At 47.6% G+C, this 17,500-nt stretch overlaps 1 protein-coding gene across 2 annotated transcripts in view; it reads left to right on the forward strand.

The window, feature by feature from the left end:
- The window catches only part of cdkal1 (CDK5 regulatory subunit associated protein 1-like 1), a 240,396-nt gene that overhangs the window by 138,496 nt on the left and 84,400 nt on the right, over positions 1–17,500 (forward strand). For both annotated transcript variants that reach the window (XM_058389915.1, XM_058389925.1), the window contains 2 exons: positions 1–43; positions 6,180–6,325. The exon at positions 1–43 is cut by the window's left edge and continues 124 nt beyond it. In XM_058389915.1, the coding sequence (XP_058245898.1) occupies positions 1–43; positions 6,180–6,325 (189 nt within the window). The remainder of the gene's footprint in view (positions 44–6,179; positions 6,326–17,500) is intronic.

The following is a 17,500-nucleotide window of genomic DNA, read 5'->3' on the forward strand; positions in this document are numbered from 1 at the left end:
CCTGGGCATGACCAACCCACCTTACATCCTCGAGCACCTGGAGGTGAGACTAGAACCGTGAACCTAGCATGATATCTTTTCCATATGCTTGTTCTTTTTGATGTTCTGTGTGATACCTGCGGTTCCTTGAAGGTTCTAACTTTCTAAAGGGTTTTCACTTGTAATCTTTCTGATAGGAGAACTTTAGGGTTCTACACAAAAACACAGATACAACTATATTCTACTATGTTCTCCTAAGCTTACCTCATTTCAGGGTACGAGTAACATGTAGGACAAAACCAGTTCCTCAAGAATACTTTAAATACTCGAGATGTTCTGCTTGGAACCTTCTCTGAAAGGGAACCACACACAGAGAGAACTTTTGAATAAATATGAAAATTATAAAAGGTTGAAAAGGAACCTAGCAGGGAATTTTTCTCATCATTTTTTAAGGTTCTCGTTGTGATAGAACCTGAGTGTAATATCAGCAGACTCGGTGGTGATCTTGGAGTGTAAACCCATGGGGTTCCCCATGCTGAAGCGTCTCCGAGGCGTCTGTTCTCCGGTGAGAAGCTCCAGCAGAAAGGCGTGTTGCTTGCAGAAGGTTAATTGAGGTTATAATTTAGACCCCGTGTGTAGGTTCCGTTTCTGCTCGGTTACACGTCGGAATTAAAAACCCATGAACGTGTTTCTTCTCTGACTCCGTAAATGACGGGAATCAACAATTAAATGCTAATTAGAACCACTGTGTTGGCGCTAATTTAACGTTCCACCCGTGTTTGCTGTTTTGACGCGCTCAGCAGTTCCGCTTTAATGCTTTTCCACTTTATTAATGCTTACACGCGTTCTGCTGCCGGTTCTATACATTAATCATCAGCCGAGTGGAAGACTGCAGCGGGAAACGTTGATACGTCACGCACAAAACATCTGGGACGTGAGAAGGAAAAAAATCAAGCTTCTGACGTTCTTGGCCTTCTCAGAGCCAGTGATGTTCCCTGTGGAGAACCTTTAAATGTTCTTCAGCAAATTGGTTCCATTTCAGAAATGGTCAAATTCCTTTGTAAAGACTTCTTTTTTTCCCTCCTAAGTTTGTGTGTGTGTCTGTGTGTGTGTTTAACAACAAAGGTTCTATGGTGCACCTATGGAACCCATTCTGATACAGAGACACGATTCCGGGTTCTAAACAGAAATGGTTCCCCCAAACAGCCAAAGAACTCATCATTGATGAGGAACCACATAAAAAAGGTTCCTTACTTCAAAATTCTTTATGTGGAACCCTCTCTGAAATGGAGTTTCATTAATTTGAAGTTTCCCTCTGAAGGGATGAGTGTAAGATCACTGTAAGCTTCTGTTGCAGGGATAGAACCTTCAGATGGAGAGCAGATGAATTATTAATGGAGCCTTCCGTTGTGGGTTCTGTGTAGAACCTGTCTGCTCTGTCTCTCATTCCTGCAGCGTTCTGGTGCTCATTACTGTACAGCCGGTGTCTCAAGATCACTGCGCTCATCCACTCCTGAATCTAGTACCCTATTTCTGTGAAGGGTGCTCCAGTGAAGTCACAGCCAGGTTGATTGGGATGGAACCGCAGGTCAGCGCTAATGAAACGTTCCACTGGGTGATTACTGACACCTCACACTTGCCTCATATGCCACTCTCGTCACGTTCTCTAAAGAGCCTCGATGATGCGGTGAGAAAAGCCGAGGCTGAGCGGAGAACCCAGACCTCGCCAACTCGTCTTCTGCTTCCTTGCCCACTTTTCTCTCAGACTGAGCTGCTTTTATTCACGAGACACGCTTTAATAGCTCTAGATCAGAGGTGCAGTCACTGTGAGGGTGCGAGTTCAAATCCCACTGCAGTCACTGAGCCACAGCTGGGCTCTAGAGCGAGAACATTAACCTTCAACTTAGTCTGTTATATAAAGGTGTACCACATGCTCCACTAAGTTCAAAATACACTATATTGCCAAAAGTATTCGCTCACCTGCCTTGACTCGCATATGAACTTAAGTGACATCCCATTCCTAATCCATAGGGTTCAATATGACGTCGGTCCACCCTTTGCAGCTATAACAGCTTCAACTCTTCTGGGAAGGCTGTCCACAAGGTTTAGGAGTGTGTTTATGGGAATTTTTGACCATTCTTCCAGAAGCGCATTTGTGAGGTCACACACTGATGTTGGACGAGAAGGTCTGGCTCTCAGTCTCCGCTCTAATTCATCCCAAAGGTGTTCTATCGGGTTGAGGTCAGGACTCTGTGCAGGCCAGTCAAGTTCATCCACACCAGACTCTGTCATCCATGTCTTTATGGACCTTGCTTTGGTCACTGGTGCACAGTCATGTTGGAAGAGGAAGGGGCCAGCTCCAAACTGTTCCCACAAAGTTGGGAGCATGGAATTGTCCAAAATGTCTTGGTATGCTGAAGCATTCAGAGTTCCTTTCACTGGAACTAAGGGGCCAAGCCCAGCTCCTGAAAAACAACCCCACACCATAATCCCCCCTCCACCAAACTTTACACTTGGCACAATGCAGTCAGACAAGTACCGTTCTCCTGGCAACCGCCAAACCCAGACTCGTCCATCAGATTGCCAGATGGAGAAGCGCGATTCGTCCCTCCAGAGAACGCGTCTCCACTGCTCTAGAGTCCAGTGGCGGCGTGCTTTACACCACTGCATCCGACGCTTTGCATTGCACTTGGTGATGTATGGCTTGGATGCAGCTGCTCGGCCATGGAAACCCATTCCATGAAGCTCTCTGCACACTGTTCTTGAGCTAATCTGAAGGCCACATGAAGTTTGGAGGTCTGTAGCGATTGACTCTGCAGAAAGTTGGTGACCTCTTCGCACTATGCGCCTCAGCATCCGCTGACCCCGCTCCGTCAGTTTACGTGGCCTACCACTTCGTGGCTGAGTTGCTGTCGTTCCCAAACACTTCCACGTTCTTATAATACAGCTGACAGTTGACTGTGGAATATTTAGGAGCGAGGAAATTTGTTGCACAGGTGGCATCCTATCACAGTTCCACGCTGGAATTCACTGAGCTCCTGAGAGCGACCCATTCTTTCACAAATGTTTGTAAAAACAGTCTGCATGCCTAGGTGCTTGATTTTATACACCTGTGGCCATGGAAGTGATTGGAACACCTGATTCTGATTATTTGGATGGGTGAGCCAATACTTTTGGCAATATAGTGTATTATATATTAGAATAAACAGAGGCGGGATTAATAAGGAGTCAAGTTATGAGTCATATATTAAAGGCAGAGTCCAGTGGTGAGTCATATATTAAAGGATTAGTCAATTGGTGAGGCATATATTAAAGGCAAAGTCAAGTTATGAGTCACATATTTAAGGCAGAATCAAATTATGAGTCATATATTAAAGGCAGAATCAAGTGGTGAGTCAAATATTAAAGGCAGAGTCAAGTTATGTCATGTTTTAAAGGCAGAGTCAACTTATGAGCCAGGTTATGAGTATTATAGGTTCCAATTCCTCTTTTCTGTTGTTCCTTTTATTTTCTGATATTTATGTCCGGTCTCTCCGTCCATTTCTTCTCCATGAGGAAGAGTCTGAAACTGAACATTTGTCCTAATTAGTTTCTGACCGTCTCATCCGCCGTCTCTCGTCCACCGACGCTTTCTCAGAGACTCTAGGCGGTTCAGTCGATTAGCGGCGTTAGCCCCGGGGACGCTGACACACCGCGCAATTTGGATTTCATCCCGAGCGCCGGTCATTTCCATTTTAACAGAACTCCAGGGACTCAACGTCCACTGTGTAGACGTCTGATCTGCTTCTGAGTTACATCTGTTCGGAGAGAGGGAGGGAGAGAGGGAGGGAGAGGGGGAGACAGACAGAGAAAAGAGAGAGGGAGACACAGAGAGAGGGAGAGAGAGAGAGAGAGGGAGGGAGACAGACAGAGAGACACAAACGCGTACATTACTAAATATTCCTCATTTATCTGCTAAGAGTTGTTTATACAGTTCTTTCTTTCTTTCTTTCTTTCTACTTAACTGTTTATTTTTCTATAAGCATTTATTTTATATATATATATATATATATATATATATATATATATATATATATATATATATATATATAGTTTACATTAATTAATTAAAATATTTCAACAATATTTTTTTTAATATCTGCACTTTTATTAATGTTGTTATTACTTAATTATTTATATTTCACTTATTGTTTTATTTTTATTTATTTATGTATTTATTTGTTTATTATTTAATGAAATAAAATAGGAGCGTGTAACTGCTAGCTTTCTTTACCTTGTATTTGTTTATTTATTTACTTATTTCATAAAAATAACCAAATTAACCAATTTGTTTGTTTTCTTTATTTTTTTTTGTATTTATTTATTTGCTTATATTTTTGTTATATTGTTTTAATTTTATTTATTTGACTTTGTTCTGATTTTGTTTCTGTATTTGTTAAATTCAGCTTCACTGAAAGCTTTAAATAAAACCCTGAGGTTTGATTACACAGGAACTCCAAACGTAACCTGTGTGTGTGTGTGTGTGTGTGTGTGTGTTGTAATTGGGTTCTATTCTCAGTCCACACCTGTCACAGCTCCTCCTCTTCATCTCTCTCTCTCTCGCTCTCTCTCTCTCGTCTTCCTCTCGAGACCGAGATCACATGATTAAAGTGGTTTACGTCCTGAACGCTGTGACTTTCTGCACTTCCCTCGCTCACTTCATCGCTGCCTCACGCCCTACATTACAAGGTGAGGAGACGCAGAGTGTCAGGTGAGATCACAGGTAATGGAGTGGAGTACTGTGAGGGGAAATGCTGAACCTGGATCTGAAACTGAATTTGAATTTAGACTTGAATCTGGAACTGGAACTGGATCTGAATCTGGACTTGGATCTGGACCTGAATCTGATCCTGAATCTGAATCTGAATCTGTCCTCCTCTGCGATTTGGTACCTGATAAATTGTTCTCCTGAGAAGTTTTGTTGAGTCCTGGTTTGGAGATAGTTCTGGAAATGATCTCGAGTCTGAGTGAATAAGAAGTGTATCAGGAGACAGGAGGAGACGGAGATGAGATAAAAGAGCAGTAATGAAGCTGTTTTTTTCTTCAGTGTAGACATCAGTGTTATTGCCCCTCATTACACACCCATCAGATCAGATGTTCCCAGGTGATGAAGGATCGGAAATGAAACTCCGGCTTGTGTTTAGAGATAACGAGCTGTTGTAGTGAGACATGATTGTTCTCTGAAGAACGTGTGAGATGATTGAGGAACACTAGTGTGTTTTACACTGATCCACCAGAGCAGTGTTTAATAATCATCTACAGCACTCGCACTGGAGACTCCTTCCATAAAGATCAACATCTTCCAGCTTTTTTTCCTTCTCTCTCTCTCTCTCTCTCTCTCTCTCACTCCCTCTCTCTCTGTCACACCCCTCCATTCCCTGCCCGGTGGTTTTATCCGTGAGGAAGTGTGTTAGTCGACGCCCCTCAGTCTCTGGGGCGTGAGCCATCATCTCCCAGAATCCTCTGCTGCGCATCTCCTCCACTCCTCCACACCGGTCTGATTTGTCTGTGCTGCTAATCAGACACCATTCTTCACGCTAATTAATCCCTTTAATTTTAGGTGTCCTGCGGCGGCCGGGCCGAGAGCGTCACAATGGGCCGTGATGGAGGAGACGGAACGCTCCGGAAAAACACACGGGAAAACACAATGAGTCCTTCTGTCGTCTTCTCACTGAGAGGAGGAGCCAGGGGCTATGTGATCAGAGAGAGAGAGAGAGAAAGAGCTGTCTCTCTCTCTCTTTCTGTCACAACTTTCTCTCTCTCTCTCTCTCTCTCTCTCTCTCTGTGTCTCTCTGTCTCTGTCTCTCTCTGTTTTTGTCTCTCTCTCTCTCTCTCTCTCTCTCTCTGTCTGTCTGTCTGTCTCTCTGTCTGTCAGATTTGCCAATCTCAGACAGCTGTGTGCTTTTAAACATCTGTCTTGTCTGGACTCTGTGTGTGTGTGTGATCTGAAGTGTGTATATAAAGTGTCAGTGGGTGACTCAGTTAAGCCTGCGATCTGATTGGTCGGTTTATAACACATTACTGGTCTGTTAATCAGTGTTTACGTTAATCAAGTCCATTAATGAAGTGCTCTATAGTTAAACTTCTCTCTCTCTCTCTCTCCCTCTATCCCTCTCTCTCTCTCTCTCTCTCTCTCCCCCTCCATCTTTCCCTCCTGACAGGAAATGGCGAAGGTCCTGAGTCACCCGCGAGTGTACGCCTTCCTCCACGTCCCGGTCCAGTCAGCGTCGGACAGTGTGTTGATGGACATGAAGAGAGAGTACTGCTGTGACGACTTCACACACGTGGTCGACTTCCTGAAGGACAGGTACGTGACGTGGAGTTACATACCTGTCTGTCTCACTCTCTCTGTCTGTCTCTCTGTCTGTCTCTCTTCTCACCTTCTGTCTGTCTCACTCTCTCTATGTCACCTTCTGTCTGTCTGTCTGTCTCTCTGTCTCTCTATCTCACCTTCTGTCTGTCTCACTCTCTCTATCTCTCTCTCTATCTGTCTCTCTGACTCACCTTCTTTCTGTCTGATATATATGTATATATATATATATATATATATATATATATATATATATATATATATATATATATATATATATATATATATGTGTGTGTGTGTGTGTGTGATAGAGATGATCTTTCATTATCAGTGAGCTGTGTGAGGATCTGAAGGTGAACACGTTTATTTTAATAACACTCTTTTTTTTCACTTCCTGTATGAGAGGAAGTGTGAGGTGGAGGATAAAATGTTGACATTTTGTGAATGCCAGCTCTGATGAGTGTTATAATGAGAACTTAAAGCTTTATGAGCATCGCTGCTGCTTCTGTTTGAAGAAGGATCACAATCACACACACACACACACACACTCACTCACTCACACACTCACACACACACACACACACACACACACACACACTCACTCACTCACACACACACACACACACACGCACACTCACTCACACACACACACTCGTGCTTGTGTACACCGTTCTGACCACAGCCTTCAGGACCGGACCGTGGTCTCCACTGTGCCCTCAGGAGCCCAACCACCATCTGAACCATTTGACCCACCATCCATCAGCTGCCCTGTCAATCAAATCCCTCTTCCTGTTAAAGTAGGCGTGGTTTAGTGATCTGAACTCTCATTATAAACAGATTATAATATTTTATTTATTGTATTAACTGCTTTAATAAAATCCATGTATTCATTATTCATTTATTTTCTATTTATTATTTATTTATAAATAAGTGTTATACTTGTAAACAAATTAAAAGTTTAAATGAAATAAATATTTAGAGCAAATAAAATCATAGAAAAATGTAGAATATAAAATAAGGAGTGAATAAATATGTAAAAGTAGGTAAATAAAATTTCCTGTAATAAATTGAGTAAAAAAACTTTTAAAATGTTTAAAATACAATTTATTTTAATTTTTAAATTTATATGGAAATGAATCAGTAAAAATAAATTCATATAATAAATGATTAGATTCATTTGTTATTAAATGTTCAAATAAACACAGCAGAAAGAAGAGATTTTTTTTGTTGTAGGGCGAAGAAGTAAACACACACACACACACACACACACACACACATCCCCACTGGCCGTCTGTAAAATATACTGTAATTAGTAGCCTTGTGTGCTGCTTTTGAAATGTTTTTGTGTGTGTGTGTGTGTGTGTGTGTGTGTGTTTGTTTCCTATTGTGGTCAGAACAAACACACAAATAGCCTTTCAATTAGACACTGAGGAACTGGAGGTTTTATAGCAGAAAGTGCTAAGGGCTGTGTGTGTGTGTGTGTGTGTGTGTGTGTGTGTGTGTGTGTGTGTGTGTGTGTCTTCTCTTTTTCCACTAGTGTGTTTGGTAAAAAATGTGGAGATCAGTGCTTTCGTGTTCATGTAGTGTTTTTATTTTTTAAAAAAAAGGCATGTGATGTGCTCGTGTTCATTAGCATGGATTCTGTCTCACTGTCTCTGTCTGTCTCACTGTCTCTGTCTGTCTCACTGTCTCTGTCTGTCTCACTGTCTCTCTCTGTCACACTCTGTCTCACTGTCTCTGTCTGTCTCACTGTCTCTGTCTGTCTCACTCTGTCTCACTGTCTGTCTGTCTCTGTCTCACTCTGTCTCACTGTCTCTGTCTGTCTCACTCTGTCTCACTGTCTCTGTCTGTCTCACTCTGTCTCACTGTCTCTGTCTGTCTCACTGTCTGTCTGTCTCACTCTGTCTCACTGTCTCTGTCTGTCTCACTGTCTCTCTCTGTCACACTCTGTCTCACTGTCTCTGTCTGTCTCACTGTCTCTGTCTGTCTCACTCTGTCTCACTGTCTGTCTGTCTCTGTCTCACTCTGTCTCACTGTCTCTGTCTGTCTCACTCTGTCTCACTGTCTCTGTCTGTCTCACTCTGTCTCACTGTCTCTGTCTGTCTCACTGTCTCTCTGTCACACTCTGTCTCACTGTCTCTGTCTGTCTCACTGTCTGTCTGTCTCACTCTGTCTCACTGTCTGTCTGTCTCTGTCTCACTCTGTCTCACTGTCTCTGTCTGTCTCACTCTGTCTCACTGTCTGTCTGTCTCTGTCTCACTCTGTCTCACTGTCTGTCTGTCTCACTCTGTCTCACTGTCTCTGTCTGTCTCACTCTGTCTCACTGTCTCTGTCTGTCTCACTGTCTCTCTCTGTCACACTCTGTCTCACTGTCTCTGTCTGTCTCACTGTCTCTGTCTGTCTCACTCTCTCACTGTCTGTCTGTCTCTGTCTCACTCTGTCTCACTGTCTCTGTCTGTCTCACTCTGTCTCATTGTCTCTGTCTGTCTCACTGTCTCTCTCTGTCACACTCTGTCTCACTGTCTCTGTCTGTCTCACTGTCTCTGTCTGTCTCACTCTGTCTCACTGTCTGTCTGTCTCTGTCTCACTCTGTCTCACTGTCTCTGTCTGTCTCACTCTGTCTCACTGTCTCTGTCTGTCTCACTCTGTCTCACTGTCTCTGTCTGTCTCACTGTCTCTCTGTCACACTCTGTCTCACTGTCTCTGTCTGTCTCACTGTCTCTGTCTGTCTCACTCTGTCTCACTGTCTGTCTGTCTCTGTCTCACTCTGTCTCACTGTCTCTGTCTGTCTCACTCTGTCTCACTGTCTGTCTGTCTCTGTCTCACTCTGTCTCACTGTCTGTCTGTCTCACTCTGTCTCACTGTCTCTGTCTGTCTCACTCTGTCTCACTGTCTCTGTCTGTCTCACTGTCTCTCTCTGTCACACTCTGTCTCACTGTCTCTGTCTGTCTCACTGTCTCTGTCTGTCTCACTCTCTCACTGTCTGTCTGTCTCTGTCTCACTCTGTCTCACTGTCTCTGTCTGTCTCACTCTGTCTCATTGTCTCTGTCTGTCTCACTGTCTCTCTGTCACACTCTGTCTCACTGTCTCTGTCTGTCTCACTGTCTCTGTCTGTCTCACTCTGTCTCACTGTCTGTCTGTCTCTGTCTCACTCTGTCTCACTGTCTCTGTCTGTCTCACTCTGTCTCACTGTCTCTGTCTGTCTCACTGTCTCTGTCTGTCTCACTCCTTCCTAGTTGCTAGTCTGTAAACATGCAGCAGGTGTAACTCAGACACAGAGAAATCAGACCATGAAATTCATGATGTCCAATCAAATCTGTCGTCCAATCTGACGTTCATAAAGTCCTGTCAGATCTATGATTTCTGTGAGATCCAATCTGATAGTGTCCAGTCACATTTAGTCACTGTGCTCGTGATATCCAATCATAACGAGTCATGTGCAAACCAATCATGGTGTCCAATCACAAGTCGTTCTACTCATGGTGTCCAATCATGACGAGTCATTCTTCTCATGGTGTCCAATCACGATGAGTCGTTCCACTCATGGTGTCCAATCATGACGAGTCATTCCACTCATGGTGTCCAATCACGACGAGTCGTTCCACTCATGGTGTCCAATCACGATGAGTCGTTCCAGTCATGGTGTCCAATCATGACGAGTCATTCCACTCATGGTGTCCAATCATGACGAGTCATTCCACTCATGGTGTCCAATCATGACGAGTCATTCCATTCATGGTGTCCAATCACGACGAGTCATTCCACTCATGGTGTCCAATCATGACGAGTCGTTCCACTCATGGTGTCCAATCATGACGAGTCATTCCACTCATGGTGTCCAATAACGACGAGTCGTTCTACTCATGGTGTCCAATCATGACGAGTCGTTCTACTCATGGTGTCCAATCACGACGAGTCATTCCACTCATGGTGTCCAATCACGACGAGTCATTCCACTCATGGTGTCCAATCATGACGAGTCATTCCATTCATGGTGTCCAATCACGACGAGTCGTTCCACTCATGGTGTCCAATCATGACGAGTCATTCCACTCATGGTGTCCAATCACGACGAGTCATTCCACTCATGGTGTCCAATCACGACGAGTCATTCCACTCATGGTGTCCAATCACGACGAGTCATTCCACTCATGGTGTCCAATCACGACGAGTCATTCCACTCATGGTGTCCAATCACGACGAGTCATTCCACTCATGGTGTCCAATCACGACGAGTCATTCCACTCATGGTGTCCAATCATGATTAGTCGTTCCACTCATGGTGTCCAATCACGAGTCGTTCCACTCATGGTGTCCAATCATGACGAGTCATTCCATTCATGGTGTCCAATCACGACGAGTCATTCCACTCATGGTGTCCAATCACGACGAGTCATTCCACTCATGGTGTCCAATCACGACGAGTCATTCCACTCATGGTGTCCAATCACGACGAGTCATTCCACTCATGGTGTCCAATCATGACGAGTCATTCCACTCATGGTGTCCAATCACGACGAGTCATTCCACTCATGGTGTCCAATCATGATGAGTCGTTCCACTCATGGTGTCCAATCACGAGTCGTTCCACTCATGGTGTCCAATCACGATGAATCATGTCTAAGCAAGTCACTGCAGCCAATCAGATTAAGTTATGACTCTCATGGCTCCCAGTCAAAATGAGAGAGTCATAGTGTCCAGTCAGTCCGACGTTTATGACGTCCAATCAAACATCATTCCTTCTCATGTCTCTGACCAGAACCTCATATTAATTAATTAGAGAGATTTAAATTATTTCATGGATGAAATTTCATGGTGTCTAATCAGATGCCGCTGCTGGAGTATGTGTGTGTGTGTGTGTGTTTGTAGGTGTGTGTTTGTGTGTGTTTGTGTTTGTAGGTGTGTGTTTGTGTGTGTGTGTTTGTGTGTGTTTGTGTTTGTAGGTGTGTGTTTGTGTGTGTGTGTTTGTGTGTGTGTTTGTGTTTGTGTTTGTAGATGTGTGTTTGTAGGTGTGTGTTTGTTAGTGTGTTTGTGTGTGTGTGTTTGTGTGTGTGTTTGTGTGTGTGTGTGTTTGTGTGTGTGTGTGTGTGTTTGTGTGTGTGTGTGTTTGTGTGTGTGTTTGTGTTTGTGTGTGTTTGTGTGTGTGTTTGTAGGTGTGTTTGTGTGTTTGTGTTTGTGTGTGTTTGTGTGTGTGTTTGTGTGTTTGTAGGTTTGTGTGTGTGTGTGTTTGTGTGTGTGTGTGTGTGTGTGTTTGTGTGTGTTTGTGTTTGTGTGTGTTTGTGTGTGTTTGTAGGTGTGTGTGTGTGTTTGTGTGTGTGTGTGTGTTTGTGTGTGTTTGTAGGTTTGTTTGTGTGTGTGTTTGTGTGTGTGTTTGTGTGTGTTTGTGTGTGTGTGTTTGTGTTTGTGTGTGTTTGTGTGTTTGTGTGTGTTTGTGTGTGTGTGTGTTTGTGTATGTTTGTGTGTGTGTGTGTGTGTGTATGTTTGTGTGTGTGTGTGTTTGTGTGTGTGTGTTTGTGTGTGTTTGTGTGTGTGTGTGTTTGTGTTTGTGTGTGTGTTTGTGTTTGTGTGTGTGTGTGTTTGTGTGTGTGTGTGTTTGTGTGTGTGTGTTTGTGTGTGTGTGTTTGTGTGTGTGTGTGTGTTTGTGTGTGTTTGTGTGTGTGTGTGTTTGTGTGTGTGTGTGTTTGTGTGTGTGTGTGTTTGTGTGTGTTTGTGTGTGTGTGTGAGTGATATCTGTAATAACAGTGAGTCACAATCTTTAAAGAAATCAAAGACTTTCAGGATCAGAGCAATGACCATGAATCATTTTTCTTTTACACACACTCACACTCATGCACACACACACACACACACACACAAAAGTAAGGCATTTATTTATTGTATAGTTCTATTTATTGACTTGTTTGTTTGTTTGTCTGTCAGTGACTCATGGTGTTACTGGGTAGAGTGTATATCTGTAACAGCCGAGCCGTGTTTCTGACCACAAATGACCCAGCATGTTAATCACCTCCTCGGCCGACGCTCGTCCTTCCCTTTTCTCGTTCGCTTAATTACAGGGCGCGAGTGTCTGAGTGTCTCTGTGTGAGAGCCGCGTGAGTGTCCACCAAATCCCTGAACAAATATTTTCCCAATCGATGGCCTTCTTTCTCCAATTTCCCCTGCTAGCTTGAGGTCTGGATTAAGAAGATTACAGAGAGAGAGAGAGAGAGAGAGAGGGAAAGTGAGAGGGGGAAAGTGAGAGGTGGGAGAGACAGAGAGACAGAGAGAGAAAGAGAGAGGAGTGATTTCATGCTCGTCTTGTTGTGTTCATTATTGTGAAATTCTTCTGCCTGTTTAAATGAGAATGATGTTTAAGAAGTTTAAAGGCGTTCTCAGAAACGCTGAGTATTAAAGCCCAGGTCAGTCAGGTCAGTCACTCCTTGTTGTTCCGGCGTGTCGCGCGCGTTGTTCCGGCGTGTTCCTTAGTTCCGCGGAACTAAGGTGGAGTTTCATGTAGATGTCAGTACGTGACGATCTGTAGATGACACAAAACTCCATCTTCACACTTTCTGCTTTTCTCTGGACCAAAAATGGACAAATCTGTTTATTCAGGAAAAATGAACACTGGTGATCTACAGGAACGACGTTTAATTTAAAAACATTTGTTTCAAGCTGATGTGGTGAGAGAAGTGTGTGTGTGTGAGCGAGGAGTGTGTGTGTGAGAGGAGTGTGTGTGTGTGAGAGAGGAGTGTGTGTGTGTGAGAGAGGAGTGTGAGAGAGAAGTGTGTGTGTGTGAGAGAGAAGTGTGTGTGAGCGAGGAGTGTGTGTGTGTGTGAGAGGAGTGTGTGTGTGTGAGAGAGGAGTGTGTGTGTGTGAGAGGAGTGTGTGTGAGCGAGGAGTGTGTGTGTGTGAGAAGTGTGTGTGTGAGAAGTGTGTCTCTGAGAGGAGTGTGTGTGTGTGAAGTGTGTGTGTGAGAGAGGAGTGTGTGTGTGTGAGAGGAGTGTGTGTGAGCGAGGAGTGTGTGTGTGTAAGAGGAGTGTGTGCTTAAGAGGAATGTGTGAGCAAGAGGTGTGTGTGTGCGAGGAGGAGTGTGTGTGTGTAAGAGGAGTGTGTGTGTAAGAGGTGTGTGTGTGTGTAAGAGGTGTGTGTGTGCGAGGAGGAGTGTGTGTGTGTAAGAGGTGTGTGTGTGTGAGGAGGAGTGTGTGTGTGTAAGAGGAGTGTGTGTGTGTTTAAAGTGCAGTAAGAGAGTGTTGTGCTGGAGTGTGAGCTCTGTCTCAGTCACACACACACACACACACACACACACACTGCACTGTTCTGTGGATCCCTGACCCCGGAGTCTTGCTCCTCATCCTGCACTGGAGCAGCTGCCAGGAATCTGAACAATCCCCCCTCTCTCAGTCCTGCCCCCTGCCTCCAGTCGGTCAGTCAGGCGAGGTAATAGCTCCTTACATAACCTCGTGGCCCTGACCGCTTCCTCCACTGGTTCTCCTCATGAACGTCTCGGGTCAGGAATTCAAGAGCTTTTGGAAACCCTTGACCGTCTGGATTCTTGTCAGGTTTTTTTTTTGTTATGAGCTCTGCTGCACTCGTCCTAGCCAGCACCAAGGATGAGAGAGAGAGAGGGAGGGAGAGAGAGAGAGAGGGAGAAAGAGAGAGAGAGGGAAGACGAGAGAGAGGGGAGGGCAGTGCTATCACTCAGGACCTCACAAACACTAAGCACAAATGTGTTTGTGTTGGACAGAATTCTCCTCAACTCCCTTAAACATGTGACTATTATTCCATTGTGTGTGTGTGTGTGTGTGTGTGTGTGTGTACAGGGTGTTGACTGATCTAAAGCAGCTCCTACCTCAGGTGAATTGCCCACCTGCCCCGGGGTATTTGTATATTCACAGACCCAGTGTGTGTAGAGTGTAGTTTCCCCAGCTCCTGTGTCAGTGTCCTGCAGTGTGAAGATGGACAGCTGTGTTGTACTGTACAGTCTGGACACTGCCTTTGTAGCTCCTGTGAGTCTGACAGAGAGAGCTGACCTTCACCTGAGGAACAAAGCAGAGAGTGTACAGTATAACCTGTGAACACTCCATTTACTCCCCACTCACTCCCCACTCACTCCCCACTCACTCCCCCACTCACTCCCCACTCACTCCCCCACTCACTCCCCACTCACTCCCCCACTCACTCCCCACTCACTCCCCACTAACTCCCCCACTCACTCCCCCACTCACTCCCCACTCACTCCCCCACTCACTCCCCACTCACTCCCCCACTCACTCCCCCACTCACTCCCCACTAACCCCCACCTCACTCCCCACTCACTCCCCACTCACTCCCCCACTCACTCCCCCACTCACTCCCCACTCACTCCCCACTCACTCCCCCACTCACTCCCCCACTCACTCCCCACTAACTCCCCCACTCACTCCCCACTAACTCCCCCACTCCCCCACTCACCTCCCACTCACTCCCACTCACTCCCCCACTCACCCCCACTCACTCCCACTCACCCCCACTCACCCCCACTCACTCCCCCACTAACTCCCCCACTCACCCCCACCTCACTCCCCACTCACTCCCCCACTCACACCCCCACGCACTCCCCCACCCACTCCCCACTCACTCCCCCACTCACTCCCCACTCACTCCCCCACTCACTCCCCCACTCACTCCCCACTAACTCCCACTCACACCCCCACTCACTCCCCCACTCACTCCCCACTCACTCCCCACTCACCCCCACTAACTCCCCACTCACTCCCACTCACTCCCCCACCAACTCCCCACTCACCCTCCCACTAACTCCTCACCAACTCCCCACTCACTCCCCCACACTCACCCCCACTCACTCCCCACTAACTCCTCACCAACTCCCCCCCACTCACTCCCCCACTCACTCCCCCACTCACTCCCCACTCACTCCCCACTAACTCCCCACCAACTCCCACTCACCCCCACTAACTCCCCCACTCCCTCCCCCACCAACTCCCTCACCAACTCACCCCCACTCACCCCCACTAACTCCTCACCAACTCCCCACTCACTCCCCCACTAACTCCTCACCAACTCCCCACTCACCCCCACTAACTCCCTCACCAACTCCCCCACTCACCTCACCACTCCCCACCAACTCCCCCACTCACTCACTCACTCTCTCACCAACTCCCCACTCACTCCCCGCCACTCCCCACTAACTCCTCACCAACTCCCCCACTCACTCCCCACTCACTCCCCACCCACCCCCACTCACCCCCCACTAACTCCCCACTCACTCCCCACTCACTCCCCGCTCACTCCCCACTACCCCCTCACCAACTCCCCCACTCACTCCCCGCTCACTCCTCACCAACTCCCCCACTCACTCCCCACTCACTCCCCGCTCACTCCTCACCAACTCCCCCACTCACTCCCCGCTCACTCCTCACCAACTCCCCCACTCACTCCCCACTAACTCCTCACCAACTCCCCCACCCACTCCCCCCTAACTCCTCACCAACTCCCCACTCACTCCCACTCACCTCACCAACTCCCACCACTCACTCCCCACTCACTCCCACTCACTCCCCACTCACTCCCCACTAACTCCTCACCAACTCCCCCACTCACTCCCCGCTCACTCCCCACTAACTCCTCACCAACTCCCCCACTCACTCCCCACTAACTCCTCACCAACTCCCCCACTCACTCCCCACTAACTCCTCACCAACTCCCCCACTCACTCCCCACTCACTCCCCACTAACTCCTCACCAACTCCCCCACTCACTCCCCACTCACTCCTCACCAACTCCCCCACTCACTCCCGCCACCCTCACCAACCCCACTCACTCCCCGCCACCCCCACTAACTCCTCACCAACTCCCCACTCACCCCCACTAACTCCTCACCAACTCCCCACTCACTCCCCACTCACTCCCTCACCAACTCCCACTCACCCCCACTCACTCCCCACTAACTCCTCACCACCTCCCCCACTCACTCCCCACTCACTCCTCACCAACTCCCCCACTCACTCCCCACTCACTCCCCACTAACTCCTCACCAACTCCCCCACTCACTCCCCGCTCTCTCCTCACCAACTCCCCCACTCACTCCCCACTCACTCCCCGCTCACTCCTCACCAACTCCCCCACTTACTCCCCGCTCACTCCCACTCACCTCCCACCAACTCCCTCACTAACTCCTCACCAACTCCCCCACTCACTCCCCGCTCACTCCTCACCAACTCCCCCACTCACTCCCCGCTCACTCCTCACCAACTCCCCCACTCACTCCCCACTAACTCCTCACCAACTCCCCCACTAACTCCCCACTAACTCCTCACCAACTCCCCCACTCACTCCCCACTCACTCCCCCACTAACTCCTCACCAACTCCCCCCCTCACTCCCCACTCACCCTCACCAACTCCCCACTCACTCCCCACTCACCCCCACTAACTCCTCACCAACTCCCACTCACTCCCCGCTCTCTCCTCACCAACTCCCCCACTCACTCCCCACTCACTCCCCGCTCACTCCTCACCAACTCCCCCACTCACTCCCCACTCACTCCCCACTAACTCCTCACTAACTCCTCACCAACTCCCCCACTCACTCCCCACTCACTCCTCACCAACTCCCCCACTCACTCCCCGCTCACTCCCCACTAACTCCTCACCAACTCCCCCACTCACTCCCCACTCACTCCTCACCAACTCCCCCACTCACTCCCCACTCACTCCCCGCTCACTCCCCACTAACCCCTCACCAACTCCCCCACTCACTCCCCGCTCACTCCTCACCAACTCCCCCACTCACTCCCCACTCACCCCCGCCACCTCACCAACTCCCCCACTCACTCCCCACTCACTCCCCGCTCACTCCTCACCAACTCCCCCACTCACTCCCCACTCACTCCCCACTAACTCCTCACCAACTCCCCCACTCACTCCCCGCTCACTCCTCACCAACTCCCCCACTCTCTCCCCGCTCACTCCTCACCAACTCCCCCACTCACTCCCCACTCACTCCTCACCAACTCCCCACTCACTCCCACTCACTCCCGCTCACTCCTCACCAACTCCCCACTCACTCCCCCACCAACTCCCCACTCACCCCCGCCACTCCTCACCAACTCCCCACTCACTCCCGCTCACTCCTCACCAACTCCCCCACTCACTCCCCGCTCACTCCTCACCAACTCCCCCACTTACTCCCCGCTCAC

The sequence above is a fragment of the Hemibagrus wyckioides genome, linkage group LG01 (assembly GCF_019097595.1).
Source record: "Hemibagrus wyckioides isolate EC202008001 linkage group LG01, SWU_Hwy_1.0, whole genome shotgun sequence".
In the NCBI taxonomy this organism is placed as follows: domain Eukaryota; kingdom Metazoa; phylum Chordata; class Actinopteri; order Siluriformes; family Bagridae; genus Hemibagrus; species Hemibagrus wyckioides.